The sequence below is a fragment of the Cebus imitator genome, unplaced genomic scaffold (genome assembly GCF_001604975.1).
Source record: "Cebus imitator isolate Cc_AM_T3 unplaced genomic scaffold, Cebus_imitator-1.0 Scaffold9, whole genome shotgun sequence".
NCBI lineage: Eukaryota > Metazoa > Chordata > Mammalia > Primates > Cebidae > Cebus > Cebus imitator.
Window position 1 is genome coordinate 11300634 of NW_016107324.1, and position 21269 is coordinate 11321902.

The window sequence follows — 21269 nt, forward strand, 5'->3', positions numbered from 1 at the left end:
TTTTTTGAGACAAGAGTTTCACTCTGTCGCCCAGGCTAGAGTGCAGTGGCATGATCTTGGCTCACTGCAACCCCTGCTTCCCAGGTTCAAGTAATTCTCCTGCCTCAGCCTCCCAAGTAGCTGGGACTACAGGGGCACACCACCACACCTGGCTAATTTTTGTAGTTTTAGTAGAGACAAAGTTTCATCACATTGGCCAGGCTGGTCTTGAACTTCTGACCTCAAGTGATCTGCCTGCCTCAGCCTTCCAAAGTGCTAGGATTTACAGGCATGTGCCACCACACCCAGCCCAGATTAATTCCTTTTATTTGTTTGTTTATTTTGAGATGGGGTCTTGTTCTGTCACCCAGACTGGAGTTCAGTGTCACAATCATGGCTCACTACAGCCTCAACCTCCCAAGCTCAAGTGACCCTACCACCTCAGGCTTCTGAGTAGCTGGGACCACTGATACACACTACGACACCAGCTAATTTTATTTTTTTGTAGAGACGGGGTTTCACCATGTTGCTTAGACTGTTCTCGAACTCCTGGGCTCAAGTGATCCACCTGCTCTGGTCTCCCAAAGTGCTGGGATTATAGGCATAAGCCACTGTGCCCAGCCAATTCATTCTTTAAATGAACAAAAGGGCTATGTTGCCTGGGAAATGTAACCTTAGTTAATATCATGTCTGCAGATACTCATTTGTTTAGCAAAGTGCTAGTCACTGAGGGAATGGTACACTGCAATCCTTCCTTACTCAGAAAGATTCTAGAACAAATCCAAGCCTTGGAGGGGAAATGAGATGGGCACAGGGATCCCCACATTCCCAGTCAATGAAACCACAACAGGGTGGCTTCTGTTTCTTACCAGCTCCACACACAAGGACCTTGTTCCCCAGGGTAACTCCGCCTCTCCTGCAGGCATGGATCCCCACAGAAAGTGGCTCAATCAGGGCACCTTCCTCAAAGGTGACGTTGTCAGGAAGCCTGAGGAGTCATTCAACACACAGAGATCCTCTGAGTTAACTACAATGCTAACAATAGTATTATATATGCCTGTTACTGTAATAACAACCATAGCTAACATTTATCTAGCATTTATTTATGTACAGAGCAATGTGCTAAGTAATTTATATACATTAACTCATGTAAATATCTGGAATAGTTCTGTGATAGGTACTATCATTCCCATTTTACAGATGAGGAAACAGACGTGGTGGGTTAAATGACTTGCCCCAAAGGTCCAAAGCTAGTGAGGGGCCCAAAGGGTTCGAATTAGAAGCCAGATATGTTCTGATCCCAGAACCTGTGCCACACTGTCCCCATCTGAAGACGGCAACATGGTTTTCTTTGGAGAAATCACTTCAGAGAAATGAACACATTATGTTTTCTTTAATGTGCTATCCAAGCTAAGGTATGGGGGTTGTCATTAATAAATGAAAAGTTTATTTAACAAGGTGTTAACACGGCCACATTCCAGCATCTCATCTGCTTCTCAAACTTAGAGCCTTTTTAGTTTCACTTTAGCAAACAATCCTATCACCAGCTTTGCATAACAGTGATGTAGCAATGGGCATCACTCTGATAGTCGCCACCCCCCCCCCCATTATTATACATTCCAGAAGAACCACATCTGAGGACAGCAGCTGCCCAGCTGACCCAGGACCAGTTAAGATTAAAAAGGACCTGTTTCACATAGCTGGCTAAATGCTGTGTCACCTTCACTCTGGGCTCTAGGTTTTCACTTCCACTGGCATCTTGACCCTATCAATAAGATTATGACAGCAAACATTTGCATCAGGCTTTACAGATAAGGAAGCGTGCTCGCCATTATCTCATTTAATCCTCATGATAATCCGGTTAGGCAGGAAGGGCAGTCTTTTTTTTAAAACCTTTATTTTATGGAAAAGAAAACTGAAACTCAATGACATTAAGAGAACTGCCAAGGTTACCAGGCAAGGGAATGGAATGCCAGACTTAACCAAGGTGTCCTGATTTCATATCCTCTCCCTGTCCTGTATCAGCTGGCTCCTGATACGAGCAGCTGTGTTGCTAATATTAATATCCCATTTCTGCTAGTTCCTCAGTGTCCAGGATTTTGCCCAGTGCCCCAAATCTCCACACACAGGAACAAGAAAACCCTCAAGTTGCAGAAAGAAATAAGTGTGGCAGCCAAACCACATGCTCATCCCCATGATCCTCTCAACACTGTCCCCGATCTTCAACAGATTAACTCAGAGTTGTACTGTCACCGTCCCTGTTCCTTGACAGAATCACTCACCAGGCCTGTGGAGGCCCAGCTGCCACCCACCACCCCCTTATCCCCTCCCCTCGGCTTCTTTCCCATCACTTCCCCTGTTTAAATCCACTTTCCTGCTCTGACTGCTGTCACAGTCCTACTCATTCTAGAAGTATCACTTCTATATAATGGGAAAAAGTTTAAAATGAAATAGTGAAGATTCCTAAACTCTTTCAGGGACCGCCCCCTCCACAGGCTCCCAGACACGCCTGCCCCTCCACATGTGGGCCCCCTGCAGAACTCATCAGGGCTCTATGCAAAGGGTGGCCTGCATGAGAACTGCACCGAGGAGAGCTGAGACTGGGGAAGGTGATGAGGGAAGATTTTTCAGGGAGAGCACCCTACGGATTAAGCAGACGCTGCCTCATCCCCTTGTACCCAACACAGCTAACCGTGTTGGAAAGCCACCTGGGGTGTAACCAGAAGGGTGCACAAGGAGTCCTGGAGCCCAGCCCTGCTGCCACTGACCTTGGGAGAGCCACTGAGTCCACCCTCCCCATTCTTGTCAAGTGGGGTTTCATAGGGAACGAGGATGAGAAGATTCCAACTTTCTCTCCAGCCCTAACCTTTCATGACTTGATAAACACTAGGGAGTGATGAGGCAACTTGGTAGTTTTTACAATGGGGTTCAGGAAATAGGCCAAAGAGGGTAATGGATGATCAAGAAGCCAAGAATGAAGCAGGAAAATAGAAAATAGGTGAGTATGAAAATAAAGAGGTCATGGTAATATGGGGATCCTAAAAAGACATCAGAGAGGAGGGTTTGGGTCCAGGGTAGAACTGGGGATATGGGCAGAAAGCACCCTGGGAGGAGAAGAGAGGCAGAGGCTGTATGATGCCCCAGAGACCTTCCTCAGCACCCCCATTGCCACTGCCAACCATGGCCCCATCATTCCCTACAAACCGCCAGCACAAGGCTCTCTTTCCTAATCCTGGACCTCCATCCCCAGACCACTAGGCCACGGCTGTGGCAAAGCTTGCTACCATTTACTGGGCACCTACACTGTGCCAGACCTCAGGCTGGAGACTTGATATGTCTTTCTCACTGGATCTCATCAATAATTCTGTGAGGGAGGTACCATTACTATATTTTACAGGTGAGGATATCAAAATTACAAAATTTAAGTAATCTGCTCAAGGTCACACAATTGTAATCAGCAAAGACCAGTGGGCTTCACCATTATGCCCTTCTGCCTTCCATGAAACTTTTGTTTGGTCCCTTGACTTGGAAAGGGCCCAAAAGAGACGGGCTCATTCAGAAAGCACTTGCTGAAAGGTGGACTCTGCACACGGAACCTGCTTACTTCTAGAGCAGGTTCAGGTGTTGACTTAAACCCATCACAAGGGCTCTGCTCTGTGACTCCTCACAAGGCTCCCAGTGGGCCCTAGAAAAACTCAGATCTCTGGGACTGCTCCTGTGACTGGCACCTGGCCTCCATCAGACAGGTCGCATCCTGGCTGACAACCACCACGGGGGCCAGGCTGGGGTAGGAGGGGAGTGCATCTGGGTTGGGTCAGGGAGAGAGCTGCACTTCAGCACCCCAGTGCTTAAAGGCTGGGGCCATGGAGGGGCCATGCAGAAAGGACAGCACTTTGCTTCTTCCAGACTCAACTTCACAATTCCAGGGGTGAGAATTGGAGCAGGATAGGGGAGTGGGAAAAGGGCAGGAGCTTGAGTATCACAGAGACCCCAGTTTGACTCTTGGCTCTGCTCTGTGCCCAAGTCAACGAGCTTCCTTCTGCCTGGGTTAACCCAATAACAGTGCTCACCTCACCATTATTCTTGTGGAGATTAAATAAGTTAAGGCATGCAAACCACTTATTAGCACAAGGGCAGGCATATAGTAATAACAATTAGGACTCTCCATGCATCACCTTATTTAATACTTTGGTGATTAAATGAAGCTGAAGCAGAGAAAAGTTAAATCATTTCTCCCAAATCACTGGCTAGGAGGGAGTAGATCCAGGACCCCAGAGCTTTAGCCCTGGCAGTGCACCACGGTTCCTCAGGAAATGTCAGCCGTTGCTGTCACGGTGTGGTGTTGTTATTGTCGAGGTCATTGTTGTAGGTTTCTTTTCTGATAGTTGCAGTAGAAACTAATAATGGAGGATGAACCACAGGAGTTCTCTCCAGGATGTCTGCAGAGGGTGAGTGATATTCAGCAATAGTTTTCTAATGTTGCTCTAAGTAAGGGAAACTGAAATTGAAAGACTAAAACCAGCCACTGTGAGTCAGTCTTATTCCTAGGGAGGCTACCCTCCCTCAATGCCACCACCAAGAGCAGCCTGCCCAGGGGATGCCTCGTGTTTGGAATTATGACCTAAAAGAATAAAGAAATAACCACAGGAAACTAGAAGAGAATACCAAACTAATGAAGGGAAAGAGGTCCCAGGTGACCCACTGGGACTGTGGATACTAACTTGTAGCAGAAGGCTGCATTGTGCTTGTAGAACCGGCAGAGGTTCCCATCATCGGGGGGTGTGGCACAGAAGAAGATGGTAGGCGACAGGTTGTATCGGCCAATCTTGCAGAATTCATCAGTTTCTCGGGGAGCACCAGGCTCGATGGCAACACGATCACCTGGAGCGGAAAACAAAGATGGCGTCATGTCCGAGGGTGGGAGCAGAGTCTGTCCCCTCTTTGCTCTGGTTCTTTGTTTTCCAACCTTTGAAAACAGCAGAAGCAGAGATACTGTGAAGGCTTGCATGCTCATGGGAAGATGCCAGATGAGAGAATCTAGCTTAATGAGCCACCCTCCTCCCTGAGGACTCAGGGTGCCCCAGGCACGTAAGGAAACTCGAGATGAAGCACAGACTCACTCTGGGAGAAAAGGACCAGCCCCCTCCTCCACAGTCCAGTGTGGCCTGCCCTTTTTCCAACCCCTGTAACAAGCCAAGCCATCCCCCTATCTCCACAACCACTTCCCAGCTAAGGCAAGCCACGTATAGTTCCCATGTCACAAGTGCTGCAAAAGGGGTAGTTAAAACATGGAGTTTGCAGGCACTTTTTCTTCATCTGTTTGGAAAGTACAGAGCAAAGCCTTTACAAAATCAAGAGCCATAATTACAGCATGTTTTATGTTCCGTCTGGTCGTTTTTAGACAATAACTAGTAGTCAACTGATTCCTGGTAGCAGAACTGCAAAGGCCAATGACATGCAAGGCCTCTGGCACAATGGAGAGTAATGTTTGAGGCTTGTGAACAGCCAGGTCTATTATACTTCTACTCTATGCCTCACTACACCTGCTTGGAAACCCAGCCTGAGAACTGCTCTCTAACTGTTTTGTTGTTTTTTTCCCCCTATCTTTTTATTATGAAGAATTTCAAACACAGCAAAATTCAAAGACTTGTGTAGTAAACACCTGGATACCCTCCTCCTACATCCTTCAAGGAACATCTAGTTATGTTCACTTTATCATGTATCTACCCATCTACCCCTCCGTCTCAACTCTGTCTCTCCTTCCATCAATCTTCTCTGATGCATTTCATAGCGAGCTACAGACATCAGTATACTTCACCCTTAAATGCTCCAGCCTGCACATCATTAACTAGAGTTCAGTATTTGTTTATGGTTCTTTCCAAAGGTATCACCTAGTAATGCAAACCCCTTTTAAGATACAGAACGCTACCACTACCTCAGAAATCTTATTCCTCTGTATCCCTTCCCAGTTAATCCCCATCTCCATCCCCAGAGAACACCAATGATTTTTTTGTACCACAGATTAGTATTGCCTGTTCTAGCATCACAAAAATGGGATACTCTTGAATCTTGCTTCTTTCAGTTAGTATGATACTTTTCGGATTGATCTATGTTGTAGTATTGACAGCTTGTTTGTCTGGCCAGGTGTGGTGGCTCATGCCTATAATCCCATAATTCCAGCCCTTTGAGAGCTCAAGGCAGGAGGATTGCTTGAGCCCAGGAGTTTGATACCAACCTGGGCATCTTTACAAAAAAAAATTTTTTTTTAATTAGCTGGGAATGGTGGTGGTATGCGCCTATGGTCCCAGCTACTTGTGAGGCTGAGGTGGGAGAATCATTTGGGCCCAGGAGGTTGTGGCTGCAGAGAGCCGTGATCATACCATTGCATTCCAACCTGGGTGAGCGGCTCTGTCTTGAAAACAAACGACAGTTTGTTCCTTTTCACAGCTAAATAGTGTTTCCTTGTAAGAGTATACCATATTCAGTATCACTATTCTCCTATTGATAGAAACCTGGTTGTTTCCAGTTTTCTCATTGTTGGATTTTTGGGGGTTGCGTGTTTCTTTCTTTCTTTCTTTCTTTTTTTTTTTTTTTTTTTTTTTTTTTTTTTTTTTTTTTTTTTTTTTTTTTTTTTTTTTTTTTTTTTTTTTTTGGTTTTTTGTTTGTTTGTTGTTTGAGACAGGATCTTAGTCTGTCACCCAGGCTGGAGTACAGTGGTACAGTCACAGCTCACTGCAGCCTCAACCTCCCCAAGTTCAGGTGATCCTCCTGCCTCAGCCTCCCAAGTCGGGGAGGAGAAAGAAAAAAAGCAGGCAGACAGTTAGGGCAGGTCCTTAGTTAAATTCTTTCAAACAAAAGAGCAGCCTGGAAAAAAATCAAGCTGCAGGCACAGATAAGGGAGAGAGGCCCAACACAGAAACACCTTGGTATTCTGTGTAATCAGTGGGCTCCCAGGAAAAAGTTTCCTCCCCTTTTCAGGCATGTACACAATGCCCTCCATGGGAACTTACACCGGGGTGGTGCAGGGGCTTGCCTAAAACATGTCTGCAGTTGATCAGACAAGAGAAGCTGCACCCTGTGCTTGCCTAAGACATGCTTACAGCTACACAGATAAGGGAAACTACACAGGCACCTACACAGATAAGGAAAGTTTCTTATAAAAACCTTTGTATTTAACTGTAAAATGACAACCTTCTTTCAGGTCCCCTTGTTCTGTTGCTGAGAGCTTTCCTCTTTCGCTTATTAAACTTTCACTCCAACCTCACCCTTGGTGTCCACGCTCCTTAATTTTCTTGGTCATGAGACAAAGAACTCTGGATAACACCTCAGACAAAGAGACTGCTACACTGACCCTAGACTGCTTCATTTGTAAGGGCTCGTCTGGGATATGTCTGAGGGTGAGTAGGAGCAGACCTTCAATACTTTGCCTTCTACACAGTTTTTTTTCTCTCAAAATCAAACAAACACCAGGCCTCTGTTGGCCAGTTAAGAGTGGTTAGTGAAGCCACCAGATCTGTAAGACTCAAGAGGACAGGCTTGCTGGAGAAGACTCTGTCAATCCCCCATCGCCCTTGGGTGTTGGGAATATTGGCTCTGTTCCAATCCAGTTTCCATTCATGGAAGACCTAGCTGTCACATGGAGTTAGTTGGAAAGAGGGCCTAGGGCAACTGAAGGTTTCTGGCTGAGGCTACACCTTGGTGTTATCTGAAGGCCCCTGAACTAACTACAGTCCCCTCCAGCCTGTTGCAGTGTTGGCACCAGGACTTTCAGTCTTTCCTATCGTATTTTCTTCCATTCTCTCCTTCATGGCTATCATGTCTCCTGTCCCTTCTTTGTGTGCTCTGCTGAAGGTGTTTTTACAACCTGGGAATATAATATTGTTGGACAGTCAGCCAGTACCTTAGTAACCAGGAATGTAATTCAAAGAATTGTTGTTTTTGTGATTTCCTAGGAACCAGGGGAATTCAATATTTCAGTCTAAAATTTCACCTAGTAAAGACCTTTTTGTCCCCTAATGATAGGCATTCATGGCACTGTCTGGGAGGATATTTCACCCTCAGTGAATACCCTCCTCTCCATTTTTTTTTCTCTCCATGTAAGAACCCAGCACTTCCCAATGAATTTGAACAGTTTCTCTATGAGACAAGTTAATTTTCTTCTGCTAGGAGGCATACTGTGGGGACAGCCTATCAAACCCCAAACCTCTCTTTCTATCCTCTGCCTGGAAAAAATCTGGAATCAGAGTTTTTACCTAACATTTCAGTCCCTACCATGCTACCTAGTGAAATGAGATTTTTCTCTGCCCCATTAGCCGTTTGTCCAAGGCCTCTAGTTCCCCAATTTCACAGCAACATTCCAACTTCAACAGTCAAGACAAAGCCACACTTGAGAGACAACTTTTAGCCTCAATGCTGCCCCCATCACAGGGAGGACAGCCATTCAGTCCATACGTTTGAGGCACCTGTTCTGCATCCAGCTATACTGGAGTCTCTGGCTAACAGATAATCACCTCCTCAAATATCAGGCTTTGCTGCTGGAAGGATCTACAATCCATTTAAAAATCTGTCCCTGCGTAAACCCAGCTACTTTCCTCCTAGAGCAAACTGGAGAATCTGAACATGACTGTGAACAGGCTGCAAACCTATGCAGCCAGGAAAGATCTCAAAGAAACTCCCTTAAAAAACCCAGACTGGGTTCTCTTTATGACAGTTTGTTCCTTTTCACGGCTGGGATTATTTTGCTTAATTTACTTTTTGAAGTAGGATTATGTACTGTGGCACTTTCTGAATGTCAGACAGACAGTCTCAATTACTATAATCTTTTGCTTAGTGTTATTAGCCTTGTAGTGGGGTTATTGGTCACAGGTAAAAGACAAACATGAAAACTCTGTTACTATTACTTTTACTAGCATGTGCTATTAAATGTAGCAATACTTCACATCCTTTAGTCTCTATGGTATCAGCCATTGTCTGTTTAAACAGTAAGACTGATGGCTGGATTGTCTCGTTTTGCTCAGTTTGGTAACACCAAGGACCTCTTTTCTGCACCCTGTCATCAGTTAACACAGCCCTGCCCTCAAGCTGTTTTTTTCTTTTCTCTACCATGTCAGGAGTTGAAGGTGTCTTATTAGGTTAAGACCTCAATTCACAAGACACCATTCCGTGTTTGAGGAGGACTCAGCTTCACAGCTTTACCTTAGCATTTGGCTTATGAAAAGGAGGCAGCAAAGGAGTAACCCCACTGGCCGCTAGCTGCTGGCTGGTGAGGGACACCTGGGATTTAATAAGTCCATGCAACCCCTTGAGGCAATTATTTTGTCTCAAACTCAATTCCAAGCTTCAGGTTGAAGCCCTGGAATGGAACACTAGACCTAAAGCAGACAACAGCGGAAGTCAAGGGGCCCAATGCAGGTGAGCATGACTAATTCCCACAGATTAGGCCCTCCCACTTTGTGGATGGATGTCATGCTTACAAACATGGCATAGATAAGGTCTAGGGAACCCAAAGGTTACCTACAGTGAGAGGATAGGGTGGCACGTAGATAAGTGTGAATATTCCTAACCGCTAGGCCTCCCTACTACATGGGTGAAGGTTGCACCTGCACCCATGGGACAGTACGTATGTCAGTCGCTGGGACCCAGAGGACACAGCAGGGAAGAGAAGAAGGAAGATGCCCTTTCTAACTTTTTCTTTTTTTGAGACAGAGTCAGGCTTTGTCACCCAGGCTGTAGTACAGTGATGTGATCTCAACTCACAGCAACCTCCTCCTCCCAGGTTCAAACGATTCTCCTGCCTCAGCCTCCTGGGTATCTGGGATTACACGTGCCTGCCACCATGCCTGGCTAATTTTTGTAATTTTAGTAGGACAGGGTTTCCCCATGTTGGCCAGGCTGGTGTCGAACTCCTGGCCTCAAATGATCCACCTGCCTCAGCCTCCCAAAATGCTGAGCCTTTCTATCTTTCTCGCATCCCAGGGTCACTCCAAAAGGAGGAAAGAGGTTAAGGGACACCTTTTCTTCTCTTTCCAGATGGGTAACCAACCCATCATTTTCAGGCTGCATCCCTCTCAAGTGCTTCCTAAATCACTGGAACTCTTTTGATCTCAGACTCTGGAGAAGGAAAAAAAAAAGCTTTTTCCTTTTTTCCTCCTCTGTCCTCTCCTCACAGATGGGTAATTGCATCTCTCAGACGCATCCCTCAAACTGGGAAGTTTAATTTCCCCAAATCTCAAACTGCTTGGCAATCTCTTGAGGAGGGACAACTTTTCTTTGTCTGTTACCCTTCACAGGACTCCAGGATTGATGGGCTCCGTGGCTTGGAAAAGGGGAACCCAGAATATTAGCCACCTTCTTATTAATGTCATTACTGTTAGATGTCTAGCTCAAAGACCTATCTCCTCCATGAACTCTTTAACCACCTCTGCCCACAACAAGTGCCCTTTGAACTCCTAAAGCCTGTTCTTTCCCACACCTAATTGTACCCTATGGGCTTTCTCTGTAATTGCTGGTATTTATGTAGGGCCTGACATCTTTACACCCTCAAGGCTCGTGGCACAAGACTGAACTCATTGTAGACAACTGACTACACCCTTGTTGTAATTTACATTTAGAGAATCCCACTCTTTGTTATAATTTATGGTCAGAGACCTTGTCCCACATGTGAGAACCAATCATCAGTAGCTGTTAGAAGCTATAAACATTCTACAATGGAATAGCTTCATAACACCACAGGAGCTTTCTTGACTTCCACTAATGAAGAATGACTTAACCTCCCTAAACAAGACATATGCCTACTTCTTTACAGCTGGTCAATCCCTTTCCATGTGGTTGGCTTCAGAGAACTTTATAACTAACACAAGATGGTGCTTCATGTCACCAGGTGAAGGGAACCTCCACCTTCCTCTAAATAATCTGACATTATTTCCAGGCTGCACAGCAGCCTCACCAGTAAAGGAAGGTTAAAGCCAACAGCTAACTACGCTAAGACAACTTGGATTTAATTCGCAGTATCAAGGAACAACATAGCTGCCACAGCTGATAATTCCTCCCACTGGGAAAATGAATTAAGTAAATCTAGGTTAAATATTGGCGGTTTCCCAGCCATCTAATAAAAAAATCAAACATTATATCCAAAGCCCTGGTTCTCAGCATGTAAAGGCAGTTTGGGTTCCTATGCCTCAAATGTTTTCTACAGCCCTTTACCTGGCTTATTTATTACTTGGCTCCAGACGTTACATTAATTGTCCCTTCCTCAAATGAACCAAGGGTCTGGATAACATACACTAATCACACCCTGAATTCTCTTCTACTGCTCTTAACACATGGTGACCAAGTAACTATCTGTCTGCCTCGGGTCCCTCTTCCCTTGTGTAAGATAAGATCCATGTGACTATGGACCCAGACTGTCTTGTTCCCTGCTGTACTCCAGAGCTTAACAGAGGGCCTGGCCCAAAGAAAGCATGCATAGATATTTATGTTGAATAAACACATAAGTTGAAGGACCTTGCTGACCTGGTTTTAGGTGCTTTACCAATGATCCCACTTTTACGACTCTTCCGGAAGCTTCATGTCCCAGCACCATGGGCTTTTTCACAATAAAATCCCCAATTCGACCATGCTGCCAGTAGTGGACGTCTGAGCCACAGATTCCAACAGAATGCATCCTCAGCAATACCTCTGATAAAAGAAAGGAGGAAAAAACCAGTGAGAGAGGGAACAACCCCTATCACTCTGAGGTGCCTTAGTGATTTCCCTCTGCCCAGAGGAGAGGGCTGGGTTACCAGGCCAAGTACACAATTCAGACCACAGAGGAAAGCTACATAGCAACCCTGATTAAGTCTCGCAAGGCAAAAAAGCTTCCACATGTGATGGCAGATTGTATGTGTCAACTTGGCAAGGTCTAGTGCCTCGCTGTTTGAAGATATGTGTTAGGCATGACTAACTTTTAAACCAATAGACTTTGAGTAAAGTAGATTACCCTCTGTAATGTGGGTGAGCCTCATCCAATCAGTTTGAAGGTCTTAAAAGCAAAGACTGAGTTGAGGTTTCCTGAAGGAGAAGAAATTCTCCTCAAGACTGGAACATCAACTCTTACCTGAATTTCCAGCCTGCCCTCTGTACACACACACATACATACATACACATATATCTTAGTGGTTTTGTTTCTCTGGGTAACACTGACCAATACATTGGGTAAACAAGATATCATTAGTAGGATGAAATGTACCAAGTACTTAGGAGAACAAACTGTTTTCCAAAAGATAACTTTCCAAACAATTAATATGCTATGCCTGATTCTTATCTATTTATGAGAACAGGTCTGGCAGAATCTCAGCTTCGCAACATGTTCTGAACTATCAAGTTGAGTTCTTCATGCCTATTGTTTGCTTTCCCTTTTTTTTTTTTTTTTTTTCCTGAGACAGTCTCCCTCTGTTGCCCAGGCTGGAGTGCGCGATCTCGGCTCACAGCAACCTCTGCCTCCTGGGTTCAAGCGATTCTCCTGACTCAGCCTTCCAAGTAGCTGGGATTACAGGTGCCTGTTACCATGCCCAGCTAATTTTTGTATTTTTAGAGAAGACAGGGTTTTACCATGTTGGCTAGGCTTGTCTCAAAGTCCTGACCTCAGGTGATCTGCCTGCCTCAGCCTCCCAAAGTGCTGGTATTACAGGCATGAGCCACTGCCCCTGGCCAGTTTTCTAAGTTTAAAATAATGGTACTGAGGCCCTTTGCTGAAATCAGTACCAGTAAGTACCATCATCTCTGACTGAGATGATGGTTACAAATACCTCCCTGAAAAAAACCACTCTGCCTTAGAAAGACAAAGAGACCCAAATCTCTGCTATGCACTGTACTTGCCAAAGACTACTATGAGTGGCTCTTCAGAACTTTCTTCCTCCTTAGTTTTAGTGAACAGAATAAGAAATGGCAGGGTGAATTCTCAAGTTAAAGGCATGGAGAAGTTTGAGTTACGAAAATCATCTCAGAATTTCCTCTCTTGAAGTAGCAGTTGGTAGCAAGAGATTGGATTTGACTAGAACACTTGCTGCACTCTTCCCTTCCAATGCAAGTGCAGCAAGAGGCAGGAGAGTGGGCGCAGAACGCTGCTTCAGGGAGGAACGCTGTACCAGGTCCCCAGCTTGTACTCTGGGTCCAAGATAGCCCTAGCCTGGCCACTTCTGGAATCAGTGGTCAACTTTTCAGGACACAGCGAGGTAACTCTTTCACTTCTCTGTCCTGGTATCTTGGTGAAAATCCTTGAACCCTAAATAAACAATTGTTGCTCAGCACCCACAGAATGGCTATATTCTATCTAGTCTGTATCCTTACCACTGTTAAGTCAATAACCCAACTAAGCTTTGAGTAGCAAAGCTCTGGATCTCCCGGGAAAACTGCCTTCGATCCAATGTTCACCCAGAAGCTGTGGTTCTGGTGTGAGGTAGGATAAAGTGGGAAAGGACACCCCCAACTCCTCAAGGGCAGAAAGGGGACCTGACTGGCTAGGTGTGAGAAGGGGAGGGAGAGCACCTAGAAACACTCTGCACATTGCCCCCAACCTCACTTCAGGGTCCTGCACAATTATGACACAGCAGGATTCCATGGATGGGAGGGACTGGAAAACTGTCAGCAGGGATCTGCCCAGGCCAACAGAAAAAGGGATGGAGATGTTTATAGCACCTGCCGTGTGCCAGACAGTGGGCTGGACTTTATCCTCACCATAGCACTCAGTTTGTAAATGAAAAACCCGAAGCTGGGAAGTTAAAGATGCCACATCGGGCATCAGCATGTCAGCTAAGCCCTACAGGCTCACCAAATGAGAGGCCTGGAAGGAGTGGAGTAAAGGTGTTGGAAGCCCCGCCCCAGTGTGCTCACTCATTTTCTGTGCTTGGTTGATTAGGGCAGGGGACAGGGCTCCATGCAGCCCCTCCCACCGCCACTGGACAGAAGGTCCTGGGCTGCCACACACTTCAGTAACTGGCCTTCCTGGGGAGTGGGGAAAGCTGGCATGATGCTCTCTTTGCTAAAGATTAAGAAGCTCTGTAGACTCACGCCTTTTCAAAGGTTGGGTTAGGGTTAGGACATGATTTGGCAACTCCAGCGGCAGTTTCTGGTAGATAGGGTACATTGTCATTAGGTCAAAAGAGGAACAATTCTGTCACTGGTCCATATACTTCACATCAAAAACTCTGGGACAAGTCAGCAGTCTGGTACAGTAATTTTTCTGATTAGATCACTATTCTTTTTATTTCAGCCAAGATAAACTTCCTACTAGGTCATGCTGTGGGCAGTGGACTCTGTTCTCACACTAACAAAGGCATAGTTTTTTAATGGAGGCAAAAGTAATAAACAGCAGGAAAAGAGAGGTAAGGGAACAACATACATGTGACTCTAAGGGAAATAACAGGAAATAATAAAATATAAGTTGTGTTTCCCAAGAACCTACCATTTGGGCCTGGTTCAGGTATAGGATAGTTCTCCTAAAAGAAAAAAAAATTGAAAAAGTTATTTAGCATGCATAATAACTTTATGAACATTTTCCATTAAAAACAATTAGTTTCATCATTAGTTTATTTCTTCTTAGACTTAACACAAGCTCAGGCCACACTGCTGCTGGGTGCATGCCTGAGAGGATGTGCTAAATGTCACACTGCAAACACCCGCCCAGCCCTTCAACACTTCTCTGCATAACACAGCAACTGACTCAACAACAGCATGCACAGCATACTCAGAAAGCACACAGAGGACCACACTTGCTGTCACTAGTGACATGCAACAGGGTGAGATAAAGTTCTGACACTGGGTTCCCTCCCTGGGAAATAGCCTGCAAACCAAAGGCCCAATCGTAGCCAGGAAGAGCTGACTGTAATTGCTGACCTCATCCTACCCACTGGTGCAACTTCCCCAAGACTAAGGAAAAAGCACAGTACATGTAACTCCAGGCAGAAGGGATGTTTGGGTCTCTAGATCTGCCATCCAAGATCCTGTCTTCCTGGAGAAACACGTTCTTAGGTACAGATTTGTTTGGTCTGACAAATTCCTCCAGGGAAAGGATGCAGGCATTTCTGAACAGTTGGACCTGAGGATATTTCCCTCCAGATAGGTGGGATAAAGTGTCTGTGCTGCCAACCTCTTTCCTTTACATCAGCACAAAGACTGATACCTGGTCCTCTTTTCCTAAACTTCCCATGTGGTGTTTTAGGGGCCCCTTGGGAACACATAGGACCTGCATTTTGGCCTCTCTCACAGGTTCAAAAGCAATCTGAGCTATTCTGGTATCCACAGCTAGTAGCAGTAGCAGTAGCAGTGGCAGTAGTGTTGGTTTACTAAGCCTTCTTTCCTCATTGTCAACTAGCTAGGAAAGTCCTAGTGACAGGGATGGCCACTGAGTGGCCAATCCCACTGTTCATTTTATTATTTGAAGGTAATCAAGAAGAGAGATGTAGCCAGGCGCAGTGGCTCATGCCTGTAATCCCAGCACTTTTGGGAGGCTGAGGTAGGCAGATCACTTGAGGTCAGGAGTTTGAGACCAGCTGGATCAACATGGTGAAACCCTAGCTCTACTAAAAATACAAAAATTAGCCAGACATGGTGGCACATGCCTGTAGTCCCAGCTACTCAGGAGGCTGAGGTAGGAGAATGGCTGAACCCAGGAGGGGGAGGTGGCAGCAAGCCAAGATTGTGCCACTGCTCTCCAGTCTGGGTGACAGAGTGAGATTCTGTATCAAAAAAAAAGAAAAGAAAAAAGAGAGATGGAAATGTTCACAGCACCTGCCATGTGCCAAACAGTGGGCTGGGCTTTGTCCTCACCAAAGCATATAGTTTGTAAATGAGAGACCTGAAGCTGGGAAGTTAAATAACTTGGTCAAGTTCATGCCACCAGAGTGGATGAATCCTGCTTCCACTGTACCCTACCGTAGCCCCAAGGTGGAATATCTTTTTTCCTTCATGGGTGGTGCAAAGAGCTGCCAAACAAGTGATGAGAATGTCAGAGCTGGGCCCCAGGAAGAAAGTTCTGGGAGGAGGCACTGTTCCAACGTGTGCCTCCTTCCAAAAGGACTTATCTAGTTGCTTTTATAGGCAACCCCACTGCATTAAACAACACCAAAGGGCACTAGACAAATGCTTCTCAGTACTATCACTGTGCTAAGTGATCAGTGGCTTTTACTTTTCCTAACAAGATAATAAACCCCTTGAAGGCAAAGACCATGCCTCCTATCTCTTCAGCACCAGGTACACTGCTCAGCCCCAAACCCAAGTGTTTGTAGTTGTTAAATAACCACTATCCAAAATAGTGTTTCCAAGGAAGGTCTGAGGCTTTCACTCATCTCAAGTTAGTTACCAGCCCTTTTTGTTGAAGAGGTTCAGTGCTAATTTGAACCTCTTCTCCAGTGAAACAAAGCTCAAAGCGATAATGCTTTTGCTGTCTAGCTGGTACTGCTCAATGGCTTGTGTCAGGTACCGTGTGCTTTTCAGGCATTACTTCATTTAATACTCGCAAAAACCCTACATGGTATATCCTACTATTGTCCCTTATTCATATGATGAGACTGAGGAAACTGCCCGTGGTAACACTAAAGTAGTAAATGGTGGAGCGGCATCCAAAGCAATCTGATGGGGGCAAAAAGGCTTAAGGCAGTTTTTTTACCTCTTAATAATTTAGACTGGCTACAAGGAAGGAAGGAAGGAAGGATGAAGGGTTGGAGGGAGGGAGGGAGGGAGGGAATCAACCTAGAAATAGCCACCTCAGGATAGCTGATTGTCACCAAAACCTTTCTCAAAGTTGTTGCTGGTCCCACATCTGACATCAGGGACTGCTATATAAAGTGATGCTTCTGTTATACCATGTGAATTTTTTTTTCTTTAAGTTCTGGGATACATGGGCAGAACATGCAGATTTGTTATATAAGTATATATGTGCCATGGTGGTTTGTGGCACTTACCAACCCGACATCTAGGTTTTAAGCCCTGCATACATTAGGTATTTGTCCTAATGCCCTCCTTCTCCTTGCCTCCCACCCCCCGACAGGCCCTGGTGTGTGATGTTCCCCTCCCTGTGTCCATGTGTTCTCATTGTTCATCTCCCACTTATGAGTAAGAAACATGTGGTAGTTTTCTGTTCCTGTGTTAGTTTGCTGAGAATAATGGCTTCTAGCTTTATCCATGCCCCCGAAAAGGACATGATCTCATTCTTTCTTATGGCTGCATCATACTGCGTGAAATTTTAAACTGCAGGTTAAACTGAAATAAAGACTAAGGTCTTTATTTCAAACATGGGAGAGCACCGTCCCCCCCCCCCCCCAATTCCTGCTAAGGGCACTAGTAGGCAAATTCCCAGGCACTAAAAGACAGTTCCACAGCGTACAATTCATAGCCTTGCCTCCAGCCAGGCCAGGCCTGAACTCCCCATTTGGAGGTGGAGAGGGGGTAAGATTAAAGCTTAGAACAACAACCAGGTACACCAAGTAGGCCCTGGGTTACTAGAGAGAACACTACTGTAAATATTTGTTCAAGTTAACAGAGCTGAGCAATGTGCTTGCACCACGCCGCAAAGCTGCAGTGACTCGCCCAGACACCAGAGGGTGCTGTGCCAACAGCTTGTGCTGTGCCTATAGCAGAACACATTTGATAGATAAATTCCTCTCCCTGCCCACCAAGTTTCTTTTTCCATTCTTTTTCTTGCTGATTTTAATTATCCTTACAACTCAGACTTTTATGCTGCCTTCTGTCTCTGTAGCAGACATGCTACCTGGGCACAAAACCATTTTAACATCAGTCCATAGGTTTATAAATATTGCCCTAAGCACACTGTGGAGTCTACAATGTTTTATAAACTTATAGCATGGTTATAGCATTATAACTTTGCTTTTCATGTTTCCTTGTCATGATGGTGGCCACAACCCTCTGTTTGCTTAATCTCTTTTTCTGTCTCATCTACCAAAATTTCTTAGCTTCTCTGAGATCCTGAACTTGCACTGTTATCTCCACAGCTCCTTTTTCTCTCATTCCCAAAGGTTTTGTCATCTCAATCATATTCAAGATTTACTAAACAGAATTTCTTTTCTTTTTTTTTTTTAAGTAATTCATCATCAGCCCCTGATGTCAGATGTCACTGCACTCAGGCTTAGTGCAGAGTCAGGATCTCGGCTCACTGCAGCCTCGACCTCCTGAACTCAAGTGATCCTCCTCCCTCAGCCTCCAAGGAGCTGGGATTACAGGCATGTGCCACCCTGCCGGGCAATAGTTTTAAAAATTTTTGGTAGAGATGGCGTTTTGCCATGTTGGCCAGGCTGGTCTCAGACTACTGGCCTCAAGTGATCTGTCTGCCTCTGCCTCCAAAGTGTGGGGATTACTGGTGTGAGCCACCGTAATTTCTTATCTTTTAATGAGTGACTGTACACAGGGGTAAAGAGGAAGTAAGTAACTCTTCTTTACCATAGCTGTGTCAGTTTTCCAGCATATTTCACTTCAAGTCAGAAATACATATGTGAATCAAATATATACTTTCCCCTCTATCCCCTTCAGCTCCTCCCGCCACCCCACCAGCCCACTCCTAAAGTAACTCATGGAAATACTTCAGGGGACATGGAATCACATCAGGTACCTCTCACATGCTAAATGTTATCTTGCTTTTCCTAAATATATTTTTTACATTAGCCTAATATATTTCCTAGCTATGTCCTCATTGGTACCTTTTCCTCTACTTCCACCTGTATAACTGAGTTGATTCCCTCAACCTGTCTGCTTGGGTTGCAGTAACAGCCTCAACACAAGGAGAAATGGGAGGAGGATGATGCTTTTTCTCTCCTCCAGCCAACCTGAGTGACACAGTGAACTCAGACTCTGGAATTGCCTGAGTACATGCAACCCAGGCTTCCCCCACCAGCTGCATGACCTCAGGGTAGTTATGTAACCCCTGTGTGCCCCAGTTTCTTCCTTCATATAATGACAATCATGAAAGGGAGAGCCGACTCAGTAAATATGTTCGCTCTTACTACAAAAGAAGTAAAAATCAAAGTTCTTTTTTCATAATTAGGTCACACTATGGTTGAAACAGCCTTGGACAATCTTGTCCTTTTGATAAGAGTAAAACATGTTAAATAGAAATTATAGGAGGCCACTGTTTTGCTCCTGTACTGGGTCCCAAGAGAACAGAATAAAAACCCCACATGGAGCCACTCATATTAAAGTTATACATCATCAAAGCAAAACTAAGTTGTTATATGACCAGCTTCAGTCAGCATGATAATAAAGTTCCTTATCAAAAAGAAAAAAAAAAANAAAAAAAAAAAAAAAAAAAAAAAAAAAAAAACCAAACCTGAAGTAACCTGATCTTAACCAATCAGTTACATTTTACCAATCAGAACATTTCCCTGTTACTACTTTACAAGGAAAGTAACTGAAATGACCAATCTGTTTTTTCTTGTGTTTCTGCTTTCGTTAGCAATTTTCTGTTTGTAAAACCAACCTCCTCTGTTTAGCTCACTGGAACATATACTACTTTATGGAATGAAGTGTTGCTCAATTCTAGAATTGCAAAAAAAAAAAAAAAAAAGCCAAATATGACCTTTTAAACTAATTGTAGTAATTTTGTCTTTTGGCAAGTATTTTAAATTGCTTTGTGGAAAAGTTGTGTTCTGCATCCTGGATTCAGCCAAACCTCAGATCAAAAATACAAAATACAAAATAGCAATACAACAATAAAAAATAATGCAAAAGAAAAAATATTGTACAACAATTATTTACAGAGCATTTACATTGTGTTAGGTATTACAGGCAATCTAGAGATGATTTAAAGTAGACAGGAGGATGCCTGTAGGTTATAAGCGAATACTACACCATTTTATTATATACAAGGGACTTGAGAAGCCTTGGACTTTGGTATTCATAACGGGTTCCTGAAGCCAGTCCTTCCCCAACTCCAGGATACCAAGGACAACTGTATTCTCATGGTTTTCATATCAACATTAAGAAAATCTGACCGCTCTTTACAAGGCTGGAATTTGGAAGAAAATGAAGGGATTCTGGCAGTTTTTAGGCTTGACTCTGTCAGTTGTGGAAAGAGTGCAATGTGCTCCCACTGCCTTACGGTGGGGGATAGCTGGCAGCGTGTGGGGAAGGTGCTGGGCTCATCCCAGGTGCACGGCAGCCACCTGCTCCCCACTGCCAAGCTTTCTGTGGGCCTGTGGAGGGCTGCCTTGCACGCCTGCAGAACACAACAGACCCTTTTTTTGCTTCCTTCCCCCCCTCCCCCATTTTCCCTTTCCCTTGAGGACTGGAAAGGTGCTTTGAGGGTGGGAGAAAAATCCAAAGGTTTCCCAATTGGCTATTTTGTCATGAGAGGCTTTGTTCTAGCCGCGTTGGTCCTGGCAAACTCGGGGTCAAAGCAGGAGGTAGAATGTTCTCCCAAGGTCCACTGAGTTGGTCTCCAGCCCAGGCTCTCCTGGCTCCATCCAACTTTGTTCTGTTGATAACAATCTTGTTGAAACGCAAATCTGTATCAAGTTCCCAGTGACCCTGGAGACTGCTAAACCCCTCACATGGTGGGTGGCTATCACGCCCCCATCTTACCTCCAACCACACCACACTCACCCTTTCCCATTGCCTAATCCCTCTCCCTCTTCCAGATCCCATAGGACGTGGGGAAGTGAGGCATCTGGGATGACTTCTAAATTCCTACAAGAATTAAGAGACATTTGGGCTTGGACATGTTGGGACTGAGGTGTCTTGGGACATCCAGGTGGGGCTACTGATATATAATCGTGTTTGTGATTCTAAATGTCTCAAAATGGAGTCATTTCTTTCTTTTAGTTTATTTTTTTAAATTTTTTCTTTAAAAAAAATTTATTCATTAGGATACTTCACCTGTATATCTTTTTAAATTTATTGTGGTAAATACATAACATAAAATTTACCATCTTAAATCTTTTTAAGTGTAGAATTCAATATTGTTGTCTCTATTAACATTGCTATGTAACAGACCTCTAGAATTTTACATCTTGTAAACGTGAAACTGAATACCTATTAAGTAATAACTGCCCATTTTACCTACTTAGCAGCTCTTAACAAACACCATTCTACTTTCTGTGAGACTGGCTACATATTTCATATAAGTGGAATCATACACTATCTGTCACTTTGTCACTGGCTTGTTTTTATTAACATAATATTCTCAAGGTTTATTTTTAATACAGAATGTGACAAAACTTTTTTTCAGGGATGAATAACATTCCTATAGAAATAAAATGTGGGAGATACATATATATATATCTGGGTTGTTTCCACCAACAAAAATG

General features: G+C 44.5%; 1 protein-coding gene across 1 annotated transcript in view; it reads right to left on the reverse strand.

Annotated features, from left to right (window-relative positions):
- Positions 1-21269, reverse strand: part of SORD (sorbitol dehydrogenase) — a 38223-nt gene that overhangs the window by 7942 nt on the left and 9012 nt on the right. The window contains exons 2-5 of the mRNA XM_017545661.1: positions 14420-14453; positions 11491-11655; positions 4701-4860; positions 849-967 (exon numbers count right to left, since the gene is read on the reverse strand). Coding sequence (XP_017401150.1) covers positions 849-967; positions 4701-4860; positions 11491-11655; positions 14420-14453 — 478 coding nt within the window. The remainder of the gene's footprint in view (positions 1-848; positions 968-4700; positions 4861-11490; positions 11656-14419; positions 14454-21269) is intronic.